Genomic DNA, 17,125 nt, shown 5'->3' on the forward strand with positions numbered 1-17,125 from the left:
GCAGCTTTGATTTTCATTTAATTAACAATTCGATGATGATAGTTATAATAAATAAAATTTAAGGGAACAAAATACACTAAAACGGTAAGAAATAGCTTATTAGCAACTTAGTATAACATAGAGATGTAGTGATATTGGTGAAATGAAATACAATTATGAAAATATATTTATCTTTATGAAGGTGTAACAATATAGGAATAAAGAATTTGATTCCAAATGCCGGGTAATCCGGGAAGACACCAGTGGAGACAATCTGCAAAGTTCTTTGGATTCTTGAGTCGTTCTTTACTCAAAGTATGAGCAAACTTTCTCTAGATTGATGGATGGCCATCTAATCTATAATCCGACATATGCGATATATTCAAATATTATATATTTAGACCCCGCGCCTTCATTTGTTGTATGACAGAGTCGACTATATGCATCATATCCCGATCAAGACCAGCTTTTGGCTCCTCTATTTCCAAAATTGGCTCGACTTTACTGTGGCAGATCGGCACAACATCCCCGTTGTCGCTCCTGATATCCAAATTTTTACTTAGCTCAACCGCGACTCATGTTACTTTTCAGTTAACATATAAAATAAATTATTGCAATAACGACGATAACAATAATAATAATAATAATAATAATAATAATAATAATAATAATAATAATAATAATAATAATAATAATAATAATAATAATAATAATAATAATAATAATAATAATAATAATAATAATAATAATAATAATAATAATAATAATAATAAAAGAACTCACCTAGAGATGTGAAAAGGCGAAGGGCTCATGAAGAGCAACTTAGTTCTTGTTCGATTAATGTTGACTTCCAACCAATCCGACCATACATTTAAGGCCATCTTGTAGCGGTGAAGCTTCGAATTCGCATAAACTCTTTTGTCGAAACTCCCAAAAGATCCCCATCTGATCATGCAAAAGAATTAGGATGTGTGTGAGAGAGTGAGAGAGAAAAACATAGAGAAGTTACGAGAGTGTGATGTTTGGGTCATCAATCCACCATGCATAGGAATCGAAGACGAGGAAATCTGCATCATGCCATTGGGTAGCATGCTTCTCGATTTTCGTTATCCTGACCGTACGAGAGTGATTAAACGGATCGTTGCATTGTATTCCTTCAATGAAATTTTTATGTTACATTTTCATATTTTTCTTGACTACATATATGTAGTGGTAGGGTAATAAATTAAAATTAAAAAAACTTACGATAGCCTTGAAAATGAATAAATTGCCTTTCTTGATCACTGATTTTGGCGAAGATGGATAAAGAGAAGACTCGATTAGGCATAGCATCGATACCCATTGATTCCTATTTAATGAATCCCCCACAAACACTAACCTTTCCCCCCTTATTTTCTCTAGCAATGTTGTTCCATTGAACCTATTCCAACATAAAACATACCATCATCTATTTCATGTCAATTATAGCAATTAATTTTCATGTAAAAATAAAATTTTATCGAAATTACTCTTGTCTTCGTAATTACATACGATTGCTTTTATTTTTCAGATGTCTTAAACATATAGGCTCTTATTCATTGTTTCCATAGAAAAGTAATGTTTTTTTTAACTTATTTACTAATATACAACTCTTTGATTATTTGACTAACTCTTTAACATTACTTTTGTTATTAATATAACTATAGCATATTTTTAAGTTTATTGATTATTTTTTTCAAAATTGTTTCTTAATTTTTGTGACTTGAGGAAATATGGAAATAGTAGTAGTGATATTTTTTTGACTTCTCATGTAACAAGAATTTGTGTAGTGAATATCACACGATTTATTTTCGTATAATCATCAGATTTTTTAGGACCGAAATATTAAATAAAAGGACAAATTGCTAAATAAATCACGAGAATAGTTAAATTATGGTTTGTCTCATACTTTTCAAAATTGGAATAATGAATCACCATGTTTTAGAAGTTTGCAATCATCTCATACGCCATTTTTCCGACGAAACCCGAGATGGTGTAGAAAACAAATTACGCAATTATCCAACCATTGATTTAGGTAAACCACACAACGTCATTATGTGTCACCGCCGTGTATTTCACATGGATAAATCTAGGGAAAATGTGAAATTCTGAAATTCGATGATTTATCATTCTCGTTTTGAAAAATATAAGAAAAACCACAATTTGACTATTTTTCGTGATTTAATTTGCAAATTGTCCTAAATAAAAATAGAGGACGAACCTTGGAAGATTGCAGTGATGAGGTTGCCATCTCCAGTTTTGATATCGAACATCTTCTCTACCGAACTTGAGACAAGCGTAGTAGTCCATCATGAACGAGCATTTTCTCTCCTCGTACAATGAGTACGAAACGTTGTCAAAAATCCATCTGCCTGAAAATAAGCTGCAATTTCTGCTCCAACGAGATATCTTTGCAGTCTCATCGTACTTGGTTTTTTCTTGGCTTCGTCGCAGCTTGAAAAGCAACCGCGATTATCATGAACGCTACGAGGAAGGAGAAGAAACCTGCATAGTTGGCCACGGTTTTCCTCAATACAAAATGCATTTTGTGTTTGTATGTTTAGATACACGAGGATTTTAAGAAATATAAGGTAAAGCGGAAGGAATCTAAAGGTTCTACTACAATGCAGGATTTTAAGAAATATATGAGGTAAAGCGGAAGGGATAGCCTAATACATTTTATAATACATCATCTCCCAGTACACTAGTTACAAATGGACTAACTATATCTCTTTTTTGAAAAAGTCTATCTTTTAAAAAAAGAAAATCTGTGCCCATTATAATATCTCTTCTCCTTGAATTTCTCTCACCTTTTTCTCTCTCTACTATTTTTAACTCGAAATTATTACTTCTTTTTTTTAAAACAAATTACTGATAGACTCAATTTATTTATTTATTCCAAAAGGATTTATTATTAAGATTTCTATTTATTCGAAAAGGTTATTTTCTACGATTAAATAGCTATACTAGAATACAAATTTATGATTTATTAGGATGTACTTATAATGCATTTGATTGTTTTACAATATAAAATGTGTAAATTTGTTTTAAAATATTTTTTTATTCTCTTTGGATATTATTATAACAATTTTTATAATTTAAATTACTATTATCTCAATATAACATAGAAATATAAACTTTAACTCCATCCATCTCATCTCGAGTGAAAGATTGTTTTTCGGCACGTGTTCGAGGAAAAATTATTATAAATAGTTAAAGTGAAGAGAAAGTAAAATAGTACTAGAGAGAATGATGTAGATGAAGATCACTTCTACATTATTCCCTCTTTTACGTACTTTCTCTCTACTTTAACTATTTATTACTCCTTCCGTCCCACTTAAGATGACACGTTTTCCTTTTTAGTTTGTCCCAACTAAGATGACACATTTCCTTTTTTGGAAACTTTCTCTCTCCAATTAATACATCCAACCATTTTTTCCATTCCTATTAAAATATTCATCTATCTTTCTCTCTCTATTTTAATACTTAAACACACTTTTCTCTCTCCAATTATCCAATAACTCCTAAAATCTCATGAGCCAAGTAATGTGTCATCTTAGCCGGGATGGAGGGAGTATCATATTTTCAAAATAACAGCCAAAAAGAAATTAATCACTTGAACTGAGACGGAGAGCATGATTCTTACAGAAATACTCCATCCTTCTGCAAATAGGAGTCCCGGTTTACTTTTACTATAAATGGTAATAGAGTCTCAAGATCCACTAACTCATTCCACTCACATTGCATTTAAAACTAATACTCCCTCCGTCCCGCACTACTCGCACGTATTTCCTTTTTGGGCGTCCCAAGTTACTTGCACTCTTTCCATTTTTAGTAAAAAATTTCACCTACAGCCGTCATTTTTTACTTTCATATACACTCATTCCTTAATCTCCGTGCCGAAAAGGAAATGAGCGAGTAGCTCGGGACGGAGGGAGTATATACAAGTGAGACTCATGTTCCGCTAATTTTTTCCACTACTTTTCTTAACATTTCTTAAAACCTACGCCGCCAAGAAATTGGACTCCTAATGGCGAACGGAAGGAGTAATAAATATTACTCACTCCGTCCCCCAAAATTTGTCATAGTTTGACCGGACACGGGTTTTAAGAAATGTAATGGAAAGTGTGTTGAAAAAGTTGGTAGGATGTAGGTCCTACTTTTAAAGTATTAGTTTTATAATAAATGTGAGTAGGAATAAGTTAGTGGAATGTGGGGTCCATTACCAAAAATGATAAAAAGTGAAATGTGACAAATTTTGTGGGACGGACGGAAATGGAAAAATGTGACAATATTTCAGGGACGGGGGAGTACAATTCATGACTTATTGGAGAATTGACTGTTTAGACTACTCCCTCCGTCCCATAAAAATATGTACACTTTTCATTTTCATCCCTCTCATAAAAATATGAGCATTTCTATTTATGGAAAATTACCTCAACTCATTACTTATACACATTAAATTATTTACAACATTATACCACTATGACCCTCATTATAACTCTTTAAACACTAAAAATAGTATTCCCCTTGTCCACTAAGGGCATAAATAACGCTACGAGCCGGACCGCAGTTGGGTCCCGGCCCGCGTCACGCAGAGTTGGAGGGGAGCTTTTTCCGGCCTGGGCCGCGCCCGGTGACATAGTAGCGTCCTGAGGCCGCACCCAGGGTTCGGCCTGGCCAGTGTTGGAGGGGAGCTTTTTTCAGTCTCGGCCCCCAATTTTTGTTTTTTTTTTTGCATTTGGCTGAGACTCCAAATTTAAGGAAATGATGACGTGGAGGGAACTTGGGGCCTAAATCCGACCAGGGTTGTGGATGGCCTAACACTACTTTAACTATCTTCTTCATCTCTCACACTTTTGAAATTATGCATTAATTCTCGTATTATTTTAAATACGCCTAATTTATGGGACAAAAGGAGTATATAGGATATAAAGATCTGCATATTATATTATTTGGTATTTCAATTTATATTATTTAATAACATAATTAAAAGAATTAAAAAATAAATATAAAATAGTGTTGATGCGGTATGAGGATGGATTATGGGATGGGCTGTTAGCATTGCAGGAAGATGGGCTGGATGATAAAATATTAATCCTCCTGTCCCACAATAAGAGTCACACTTTGTCATTTTTATCCGCCCCACAATAAGAGTCACACTTCATTTTTACCATAAATGGTAAGTAGGTCACACATTCTATTAACTCACTTCACTCCCATTTTATTATAAAACTAATATAAAAAATTGGGTCTCATATTCCATTAACTTTTCCAAAACTACTATTCTTTACCATTCTTAAAACCTGTGCCTTGACTCTTATTGTGGGACAGAGGGAGTAATATGGTAGAAGGAAAATGTAAATAAACTATGGGACGGACTCCTAGCACTATGAATGTTTCAATTTACAAGATTGTATTTCGGGATTAAATATATATAGTGTGTTTGGTTCATAAAATGTAATCCTACAACTAATCATAAATAAATAATTACAAAATAATTAATCATAGTCAACCTCCTCCAACTAAATTAATCTAACAACTAAATCTTAGCTTATATTTTATCTAGAAAACCAAAGAATAATTGTTGCGGGCATAAGAGCATCCGCATCGCCATCTCGGGCGGGCTCCGACTCGTCTCGGCGAGACGAGCCAGCATCGAGATAGCGATGCAGGCCTCCAGTCGCGTCGCATGTCCCTCCGGAGCGATGAAGCTAGCGAGCTCGGCGCGAGGCGTGACGCTCACTCGCCGGCCCGCGAGTGGGCGTCGTCAAGCTAACGCAATAAATTATTTTTAAAAAAAAACAATTTTCCGAAAAAAAAATTAGAAATTAAAATTTTAAAACGATAATATTACCGTTTGAATTTTTTTATTATTTTTTCTTTTTTTATTCTATAAATACTCTCATTATCTCTTTCATTTTACACATAAAGACACTATCTCTTATTTTTAAATTATGTCTTTTTATTTTTTTTATTTCTAGTATTACAAATTATTTCTTTTTATTTTTTTTAAGATTTTAATTATCTATTTTTTTATTTTTTTAAGGATTTTAAATTGTAATTTTCTTTTATTTAATTAAGTGTGTTTTTATTAATTGAATTTATTGAAAATAAAAATAAAAAATGAAATTGAATGAATAGTTAAGGGATGAGATGGTTCAGAGATGAAGGGTTGCAGATGTTGTCTCTTAGTTAAGAGATGGGGTAAAAAATGCAGTGGAGCCCATGAATAATTAAGAGATGAGACGGTATTGAGAACTAAGGGATGAGACGGTAGTGATATGGATGTTCTAAGAGTATCCACTATAGGAAGAAGGGGGCGGACAGCTCGGAGGGGGCGATTCTGGGGCTATCTATAGTGGGAGGCACGTCCGCCCTGGGGCGGACGAAAAAAAGTGGGGCGGACGCACCATCGGCGGAAACGGGGCGATGGCGGGGCTACGGGGTGATAGGCGCGCCGGCATATAGTGGGGCGGTGCCCGGAGCGCCTATTCTGGGGCGGACGTCCGAAAATATTTTTTTTTATTCAATTTAATTTACCTATAAATACACCACATTCCTCTCATTATTTTCACACCATTCCACCTCTCCCTCACACATTTTTCTCTCACTAGAATTTGTGGTATGAAATGGACGATTAATGGAACGACGCATGGAATTCTCTGATCCAAGAGGTGCAGTACGAGGCCGACGAGGAGGAAGCGGCGGAACGCACGGCGGAAGTGGCGGAGGGCGCAATCCCTCGTGCGATTAGTCGCCTGCGGACCATCCGACGAGACCATAGCGGTGCGCACTAGCGTCTAATGGCGGACTACTTTGTGGATAACCCCCGTTATCCACCCGAGATTTTTCGCCGGCGATTCAGAATGTTGCTACCCTTCTTAAACCATATAGCGACGAAATTGGCGGAGCGTTACCGGTGCTTCACCCTCCGGAGTGATTGCACTGGCCGGATCGGGCTGTCTACGCTTCAGAAGTGCACCGCTGCAATCCGGCAGCTTGCGTACGCCGGACCAACTGATATGTTCGACGAATACCTACAGATGGGTGAGACGACTAGCCTCACGGTGCTTAGGCAGTTTTGTAAGGGGATTCAGGAAATATTTGGTGGGGAGTTCCTACGAAAGCCCACCCCTTCTGAGTGTCAAAGTCTGCTGGATATGCACGGTTCGGTCTACGGTTTCCCAGGAATGTTAGGAAGCATCGATTGCATGCATTGGGAGTGGAAGAACTGCCCGGTGGCGTGGAAAGGCCAGTGCACAACTGGATTCAAAAGCAAACATCCATCGATGATTCTGGAAGCCGTTGCTAACTACCGCTTGCAGATGTGGCATGCGTATTTCGGTGTTGCCGGCTCAAACAACGACATCAATGTTCTTCAGTCATCGCCGCTCTTCAATGACGAGTGCCGGGGCGAGGGTCCAGAAATCAGCTTCGTAGCCAATGGCACGCAGTACAGTAGGGGATACTATTTGGCATATGGGATATATCCTCGGTGGCCCGTATTAGTCAAGACAATTCGCCAACCGGTAGGACCGAAGAAACAATACTTTGCATGGAAACAAGAAGGTACTAGGAAGGATGTTGAGCGAGCTTTTGGTGTCCTCCAAGCGCGATGGGCCATTATACGGTGCTCGGCATGAGTTTGGCACGAAGATGATGTCGCAAATATTATGTTGGCATGTATCATATTGCATAATATGATAATAGAAGATGAAGGATTTTCGGCAGAGCGCTGGACACCAAAAGAGGGCGCAAGTACAAGTAACGGTTTCACCTCCGCACCGATCCAGATGGGCGTACCACGGAACAATGAATATTTGATCCAACGTTTCAGTGATATGCGCAGGAGCACGGCACATACCACACTCCAGGCCGATTTGGTTGAAGAAGTTTGGGCACGTAGGGGAGGTGGCGGCCTAGTTTGAATGCGGATTATGATGTTTAATATATTAATATTTCGTTGTATAATTTTACCCCACTTTAATACGACGAAAATGTAATGTTTAATTTTAATTTCTTCACTTATAGCCATTTTTTTATAATTACGTTTAGTCCGACAAATTTAATTATTTATAATTGAATTAAAATTAAAATGGAAATTGGTTATAAATTTCGGGGCTATTGAAAGTTTCCGCCTATAATGACGGAAATAAAAAATGGAGGCTGTGGATAAAAAAAGGAGGGCTGTGGCCAAAAAAGGGGTCAGGGCTAATGGGGAAGGCAGCCTATATTGGATGCTCTAATAGCCTCATCCCACGACCTGCTATCAGCATTTTAATAGCCTCGTCCCAAATTTTCGTGAAAGAATTCAGCATACGGCCTTTTACCACCGTCAAGAGCCAATCAAAATTTTCTAAATAGATTAAAGATCTGTAGCGATTTCTTTTACATAACTCAAAATATTGCAAGTTGCAGGAATTTAGTATTAAAAAATAAGAAAAAGTCATAACTGTAGAAAGAATGATAAGGTCGAAGATCGGGATGCGGATAACGTGAACACACTGCAACAAAAGTAGACAAGACGGCACGGCTTGCAAACCCTAATTCATCATTTCCAATTTAATACGGATTATTTATTCATAATTCTCATTTACCAGTAAATAAAGATTTAGGCCATCCACAACGCTGTCTCTATACCGTCTCTTAAACCGTCTCTTAACTACTATTTGACCACTATTTGAGGGCCCCACTGTCCTTTTTTCCTCCATCTCTTAACTAAGAGACGGAACCTGCAACGCTCCGTCTCTTAACCGTCTCTATACCGTCTCTTAATTACTATTCATTCAATTTAATTTATAATTTTTTTTAAAACCCAATTCAATTTAAACAAACACACTTTATTAAAATTAAAACAATATTACAACTTAACATTAAAAAAAACGAAGACATAATTAAAATTCTAAAAAAATAAAAATGACATAATTTAATCTTCTCCGCCAAAGTTTTCCCAAATATGCTCAATTAGATCCTCTTGGAGTTGGGTGTGGGCGCTAGAGTCGCGTGTCCTTGCCCGAATAGCCAACCGTTCTTGTATAGATGGATGCGCTCCACTTCGCGGCGGACTACTTGCGGTTGAGCTTCCGGGGGATTCGGGGTCGAACCAATTTCCGGCATCGGGTCCTTCGTCTCGGACAATCATGTTGTGCAAGATTATGCACGTATACATGATGTCGATCATGCTCTCCATGAACCACGAACGAGCCGGGGCTTTGATGATGTTGAAGCGCGCTTGGAGAACCCCGAACGCCCTCTCCACATCCTTGCGCGCAGCCTCCTGCTTCTGCGCATGCGGAAACGGCGACGGAAATAGGTATCTCCCCAAATCGGGTTATCGCAGAAGTAGTCGCGTACTAACCGTGCGGCGGCTTCCTCCCGGTTCCGATTGATGTACTTCCGGGAGCGTCGTGGGGGTGGTGCGGCTTCCTCCGCCTCTCGTCGTCGATCTTCTTCGAGTGATTGTTCCATTAATTGGCGCATTTGCTCAAAATGATCCATTTGTTTGAGTTGATTGAAGATGGAAATTGGAGTGATAGAGAGGATTTGAGAGGAATAGATGTGTGTTTGTGTTTGAAATGAGTATGAAATAGAATTATTTATAGAGTAAAAAAATTAAAAATTTAAAAAATGAAAATAAATATTTAACGGTAATATTACCGTTTGAAAAAAAAATTTTTTATTAAAAATCATTTTTTTTTAAAAAAAATGAATTATTGCGTCATCAGTGACGACGCCCACACGCGGGCCAGCGAGTGGGCGTCACGCACGCATGGGGACGTGCCACGTGTCCCTGGCGCGTGGCGAGACATCTCGTCTCGTGTCTCGCCGAGACGAGCTACGCGACGAGACGGTCGCGAGCTGGAGACGAGATGGGCGCTGCAATGCGTCTCGCGGGGGTCTCGTCTCTCCGAGACGAGACGCGAGCCCGGCGCGAGATGCGTTGTGGATGGTCTTAGTGAATCAGATAGGCATAAATACTTAACCTTATTACTTTTACGGCGAAACTCAGATAATCGAAGCTTTCGGCTTCGGCCTTTTCTTTTGTACTACTACTACTATTGTTTGTTTAGCATCTAATAATTCGACTCTTTATTCAATCAAGATATGTAAGAGCAACTTGCATCCTATTTTAGGATAATATATATTTATATGAGCAAGTTGTGCAACTTGCTACAACTACTGTTTTCTCTTTTCTATTCTTTAACAGCTAGTTGGTGTCACTTGAAGGCCAACTTGCAAGGATGGGTCGTTGTGTGATTCCCTTCAATTAATATATGCTCCTTCAGTCCTAATTAAGTTTCCGGAAAAGAAATAGATTAAATAAAAATAAACTAGGTGAGAAAAAAAGATAGATTAAATATTTTATTTTTTATCAAAAAAATGACACTAACTTAATTGGGATAGAAGAAATACTAGTACTACTATAAAAAAAATATTTATTTAAATTGTAATAATGAATAGTAGTAAAACTACAATGATACATATATAGATAATGGATCCAATCACCTGAGAGCGTCCACTATAACGTGGACGCGGCTATAGCCGCGAGCGGGGCGATGGGGGGCGGAAGCGGGGCGGCTTATAGTGGGAAGGGTGTCCGCCGCGGGGGTGGACGCGGCGGGTGAGGGAGGGACGGCGGACGCGGAATCGCCGCGTGCGGGGCGAGGACGCGGCTGAGGGTGGCAGAGAGAGAAGGAGTGGGGCTATAGCCGCGGCTGTCTATTGCAGTAGCTGCGGCTGACGCGGCGGCGCGGCAGTGGGAGGGGGCTGTCCGCCCCTATAGTGGACACCCTAACACTCTCGATGCAAATATCTCAGACTGCAAATTGTCTATTTTGGTTGCTTTACTAAAATCACTCTTAAGTTGCAAAAATCTAAGTATCGAAAAAACAAATAAAATAATACTATTAATCAAATCGGAGAAACAAGATTTTTTTTATCTGGGTATTTCAATAGCATAAATTCAAAGAAAAACCCCTAACGAAACCACCATAAAAATCCATGAGATGGCTCATCATATCAATGGGTAAAAGTAAACCGTATAAATCGTTAATTTCACATTATTTCCTTCTTTTATTTGTAGGGAATCTGGAACTCGGAATATATAAAACCCCAATTTCTCTCTTATATTCTTCTTTTATTTAAACAAATCCGTCAACTTGCAATGCAATTGAATACTACTCCAAAATCACACGACACTTCGCAATTAGCAAATACAAATGCCAAAATAATTCAATTTTGAATTCGCTACTATAATTTACCAAATTAAATACTACTATCAGATTCATATAACCAAAAATGTAGTGAATAATTTCTTCAGTTGGAGAAATAAACAAGATCATGAAATCAGAAATATTCCACATCACATGATCCGTATAATAATATAAAAAAAACCCTCCCAAATTCACAATACAATTCCACAACCGAACCTTTTTTTCCCTTCCTCGTCATTATTTTTTTCTTCAAAAAATAAATCATTTTTGTGTTGCAATATTCTCAGCGATCTGAGCTAACGACTGCAGATTGCATCTAACAATGGTGTCGACAAAAACGCACGTTTCCTCCTTAGTGTTACCTTGCGGCACGTCGACGACGTACGACTCCACCACCACGGATCCTCCGCTGGCTCCGGCGGCGTGGATGGTGGTGACGGATCTGTAATTGGCGAGGCGGTGGTCCCCGCCGACGACGCTGAAGCTGATGACGTGGCGCTCGTCGTCGAGGATCTCGAGGCGCTCGGTGCTGCTGACGGCGGGCAGCCCGGAGACGACGCGGACCTCGCGGAGGGTGCCGACGTCGCCGTCGCCGACGACCACGTGGCAGCTCTTGACGAAGTGCTTGTAGGCCTGCGGGTTGTCGAAGCGGCGCACCACGGACCACGCGGTCGAGGCGGGGGCCGCGATGCGCTGGCTCACCGCGGAGAAGCACTGGTTGGGCCCCACCGCGTGGGTGTGGTAGCGCGCTACGTGGTCGGGCACGTGCTTCGCCGCGGTGGGGATGCGGTAGGAATAGGATTGTTGTTGTTGTTGTTTACATGCGGCGGCGGCGGTGGTGGAAGGGGTGTGGATGCGTTGGAGGAGGAGGGAGGATTTGGGATGATCGGAAGGCATTTTTTTTGTGTGTGATTTTTTGTTTTCGGTTAGGGTTTTTGATTGATGATAATGATGAATCTGGTGTTTTTTGGGGTGTGTTTTTGGGTGTATGGAGAGAAATGTGGTGTGTGTTTGTGTGGGTTTGATTAGTGGGATTGAGTTGGAATTTAGCGTGTATATATATATATTGAGTTGTGGAGAGTGAAAGAGGGGATTTTACTGTTGTTTGAGTTGTTTCATAGGGGTTCAGCTAGGCATGCACACGGTTCAAAAACTGCAGGTTTCGATTTATGAACTGGCGGTTCACGGTTCATGATTCCCATAAATCGGAATCGGCCCGCCACGATTCCCGGCTATTCCGGTTCTGGTTTAAAAAACTGCCGGTTTCGACCTGAACCGTCGGTTCCGGACCGGTTCGGCGGTTCGTCCAAATTTTTTTTCATTTTTTTATTTGTTTATGTATGAAATGTGCGTAAATAAAATTCAAAAAACAGGATTAAAGTTGCAATTTTATTGAAATAACACGTTACAACAATTACAAATAAAAAAACCTTGAGGTCTTGAAGACTTAAACAAAAATTTAAATACAACGAGACTACTAGTCAACAACGAAGCTAATTACAAATTATAAAAAAGACTTAGAAGTTCTTATAAAAAAAACTTATAAGTATATATACTCTTAGTCGGCGAAGGAGATCTTTCTATATAACTAAATTGAGGACACCTTTAGCAATTCAACTTTAAATGTTGAGTTTGGTCTAACAATCAACCATTATAGTAGAATTGTCAAAAGTTTCCCGGATTTAGCCTTATAGAGAAATATACTTCATCGACTAGAGTATATACAAATACAATTATTTAATTGTATTTGCATATTTTAAAAGTAGGAACAAATGGAAAAAAAGAAATAAAGGAAAAAGGACTTGACTTCAACTTAAATTTAAAATTTAAGTTGAGGTGCCTACGTATCCCCAATGCTCATTTGCTTTAGGGAATCAAAGCCCACGTAGTTCTCTTACCTTACTTACCTATTTGGCTTGGCCGGCGGCGGTTGACGGTTGGCCTACGAATACGATTCATCCCCGGTGAATTCATCTTGTGATCCTCCTGACGATTATCCCAATCATTTTCTTGTTCTCTGACGTCAGCTTTGGCCAAATCATCAAGTAACATCACGGCTTCCATATTTTTTCGCGGAGAGCTTACTTATTGATTCATCCAACACACGCGAGCCAACACTAAAAGCGAACTCGACGGCGACAGTGGAAGCCGGAACAGAAAAATCTCCTTGGCCATTGACGCAAGTATGAGAAAACCTTTCTCGTTGGTTCCCCACCAATCAAGGACGTCGATTTGGGTGGGAGGAGTAGGACCTTCATCACCAAAGGAAAAGAGTGAATCGAAATATAAATCTAGTTAAGTTACCATACCTGAGGACCTTCCGCCGATGTTGTAGCAGTATAAGTCGGCTAATTGAGATTGCGCGTCGGGGTCATCATAATCGGCTTGAAATGCGAAGCCATAGTTATGTTGTGGAGGAGGGGGGGTCTTCTGACTTGGTGGGTACTATTATACTTGGTTTCATATTTGGTGTAGAGAGCACGCAAGTTAAACTCGAAGGTTTGTTGGATAATTGACCGGTCCGGGAGGGTTATTTGAAATGTTTCTGAGAGGTCTACTCCAAATTCGTCACTGGTATCCGATTGCACCGCTTGAAGTGGACCAAGATCAATTGAACTCAAATTGTTATAATAAAAATCTAAAATCCTGGAGGTACCGGCTAATTTCCACTTTGGATCGAAGACCTTTGCAATCAAAAACACGTTGGAATCTCACTAAAATACTTAAGCCATTTTACAATCATATAATATAAAACACACATCAATTCAGGTGAAGAGGAAGCATTTTTCATTGCAGTTTTAAAACCAAGTGATATATACATGCAATGCTCTAAAATACGAACATCAGTGCAATAATAAACACCCGATAATTCAACAGTAGCATTTTTGAAATATTTGAACAATTTAAATAAAGCCACGCTATGTTCCCAACAACTATGCGAAAGATATAAATCATGAACGAGATAGGTTCTAAAAAAATCACTTAACGAATCTTTATGCGTCAAAGTAGAATTCAGACAATCATATGTCGGATTCCATCTATGAGACACATCCATAGTAAAATTCGTATATCTTACATTCTTTTGATGGCAATATTTCTTCCAAGCTTTTCCAATAGCTGGCTTTTGATGGATTAATCTAACTGCAGTTCTAATAGGACTAACATGCTTTTGCCATAATTCAAGCGCATCTTGTACACATAAATTTAAAATATGACATATGCATCTTTGATGAAAATACTTACCTCCAATTACCGGAGCACAAGCCGCAATCAAATCACTAATACTTGCGGTGTTAGCAGTTGCATTATCAAAGCCAATAGAAAATATCTTATTGCATAATTGAAACTCATTCAAAACTTGAATAATTAAAGAAGCAATTTCGGGTGCAGTGTGTGGTGTCTCAAATTCTCTAAAAACAATTAAAAGCTTGTTCAAAGTCCAACTATTGTCCACAAAGTGAACCGTAATACATATGTATGAATGCCGGTTAAAATAATCAGTCCATACATCTGAGCAAATGTTCACTTTGTGGCCCAAGTTAACTAAATAACGGTATAATTCAACCTTTTTCTCTAAACATTGTATAACGGTAGATCGTTGAACGGTCATTCGACCTATTCTTTTAATAGCTACGTTTAAACCACTTTGCATAGTAACCTCAAATTTTTTGTCATCATAAACATTAAAAGGAAAATGCTTCATTGCAGCCCATCTAGTCATAACGTCAGAAATTTTTTTTGATCATATTTAAAAAGAGACGTACCTGATGAATTTTTTGATCATATTTAAAAAGAGGCGTATCTGACGAACCTGAGCCACCGGGTTGGAAGTTTAGTTGGGTTTGGATAGAGGTAGTGCCACATTCTATCGAATGCTTTGTCACCAAATGACGACGGAGGGTGCCATATCCCCCACCACTCACAAATTTGTAGACTTCATCGCAATAGTTACAATATGCATGAAACGCTGATATCTCTTCTTGAGAGTGCGGATCATGAGGACTTGGAATCACCACCGGGACCTTCTTGTAGTGTTTAACAAAAATATCAGATTTCAAAGCTTTTGTAGTGTTAGTGGGTGGAGGGGGAGGAAGCATCTCCTCATTTCCGCCGGTGCTAGACGAAATACGAGAATGAGATCTATCATCATTGTTGCCCGAGTCCGACGATATAGACACGTCGTACTCGTCATTTTGTTGGGAACCACCGCCCCCGCCCCCACCTTAATGCATTTCAGCGAGTAGCATGACCATCCTATGATCTTCTTCTATCTATAAATATAATATAAGTTAAAGTTTAATTAGGAACACAAAAAAAATTAAAAAACTCAATCTTATGAAATTATGAATTGTAAAAATAATTTTATTTTTTAGAACGTACTTGCAGCCGTTCAGCCGCAACTCGGGAAACCTCTTCCATAACTTCTCGACGACTACTTTGATCTTGGGTAATTCCTTTGCCCCGATCACCACATCCCGGTCCACCACGAGAAGAAAACATAGTGATAAATGAAAGTAGTATGGATGGTATATGGAGTATGGAATAAATGGTAAATTACGAACACAACAACAAATATAGTAGTAAGTAGTAACTAGTGAGCAATTAGAGAGAATAGAGAAAGGGAGATTGAGAATGAAATCCTTGTTAACACAAGAATGGGGTAAGTAAAAATGAGGGGGGAAGTGGGGTATTTATAGGAGTAAAATTGGAAGAATATTTTTTTTTGAAATTTCAAATTCTGCCGGTTTACCTCCTGAACCGGTGGTTCGGACCAAAATCGGCAGTTCAGTCCACGGTTTTTGACGGAAACCACCGGTTTCTGACCGGTTTTCAGGCCTATACACTGCACCCTACGCTCTGCCACCTGAAAAAGCACCGGAAACCGGCGGTTTTCATCAGAAACCGCCGGTTTTTCTGCAACCCTCGCCTACAACCCTACGCCCCTAGCCGGAATCTGCCCGTTGGGACCGTTGAACCGCCGGTTCACGGTTCATGATTTTCGCGAACCTGAACCGGCCCGCTTGAACCGCGAAACCGCCGGTGTCGGTTCATGAACCGGCGGTTCGGAACCGCCGGGCCGGTTCGGTTTGTGCATGCTTAGGTTCAGCTGAGTACTCCCTTCGCCGCATTCTGAGTGGAGCATTTCTTACTTATCGTATAATTTTATGCAGTTTTTTTGTTAATTGCATAGAAAGCGAATTAAATATACTTCATTCGTCGGTCATTTATAATCTCATTTTGATATAGCACGTGTTTTAAAAAATTGTTTAACTTTGTAAAGAAAAGTGAGAAAATGAGTTAGTGGAATGTGGATCCCACTTTTATATGGTTTTAAGAAATTGTTTAACTTTGTTAAGAGAAGTGAGAAAATGAGTTAGTGGAACGTGGACCTCATTTTTATATATTTGTATTATAATAGAATGTGAGTGTGATGAGGTTAGTTGAACGATGAGTCCACCTACCTAAAATAGAAATAAAAATTAAATGAATCTTTAAATCGTAGACATTGTAAAATGGAAAAATGAGACTTTAAGTGTTGACAGAGGAAGTATTAAAGTGTAATATCCATAAAAGGAAAATATGCTACTTAAAGTGGGACGAAGAGAGTACATCAAGAGAGAAGCCTCGAAACTCAAAGTGTGCGATCAAGTGACATGTAATTGATCGATCGGAAATAAAATATAAGGAATTTGTATTATTTTTTGTACGAATAGCCTTAATTTCCATAAACTAGTATACAAATAATAGTCAATAGATCCTTAGTCAAAAAGACAGGCCACACCTCGTGTGTGAGTGAGGCGCAATAAACTTGTTACAACTGCAATTTGGCCAATTGGATTGTAAAAAAACTCGTGAGTACTTTTCAAGTTGCGAAAAATTTATGGCATGTCTTAGCGTACATATTACACCGA

The 17,125-nt window shown here is 38.8% G+C and overlaps 1 protein-coding gene and 1 pseudogene across 1 annotated transcript; both read right to left on the reverse strand.

Moving 5' to 3' along the window:
* Window positions 1-368: 368 nt before the first annotated feature.
* LOC121777588 lies at window positions 369-2,508 on the reverse strand (annotated as a pseudogene).
* Window positions 2,509-11,289: 8,781 nt separating this feature from the next.
* Window positions 11,290-12,253, reverse strand: LOC121763658 (abscisic acid receptor PYL4-like). Its single transcript, XM_042159724.1, has one exon. The coding sequence runs from the start codon at window positions 12,108-12,110 to the stop codon at window positions 11,475-11,477; it is 636 nt and encodes a 211-aa protein (XP_042015658.1). The 5' UTR covers window positions 12,111-12,253; the 3' UTR covers window positions 11,290-11,474.
* Between the last annotated feature and the right edge of the window lie 4,872 nt (window positions 12,254-17,125).

Source organism: Salvia splendens, chromosome 2, assembly GCF_004379255.2.
Source record: "Salvia splendens isolate huo1 chromosome 2, SspV2, whole genome shotgun sequence".
Classification (NCBI taxonomy): domain Eukaryota; kingdom Viridiplantae; phylum Streptophyta; class Magnoliopsida; order Lamiales; family Lamiaceae; genus Salvia; species Salvia splendens.

Excerpts from the sequence above, each read along its gene's own strand:
- LOC121763658 (XM_042159724.1), bottom strand. The coding sequence starts at position 12,110 with ATGCCTTCCGATCATCCCAAATCCTCCCTCCTCCTCCAACGCATCCAC.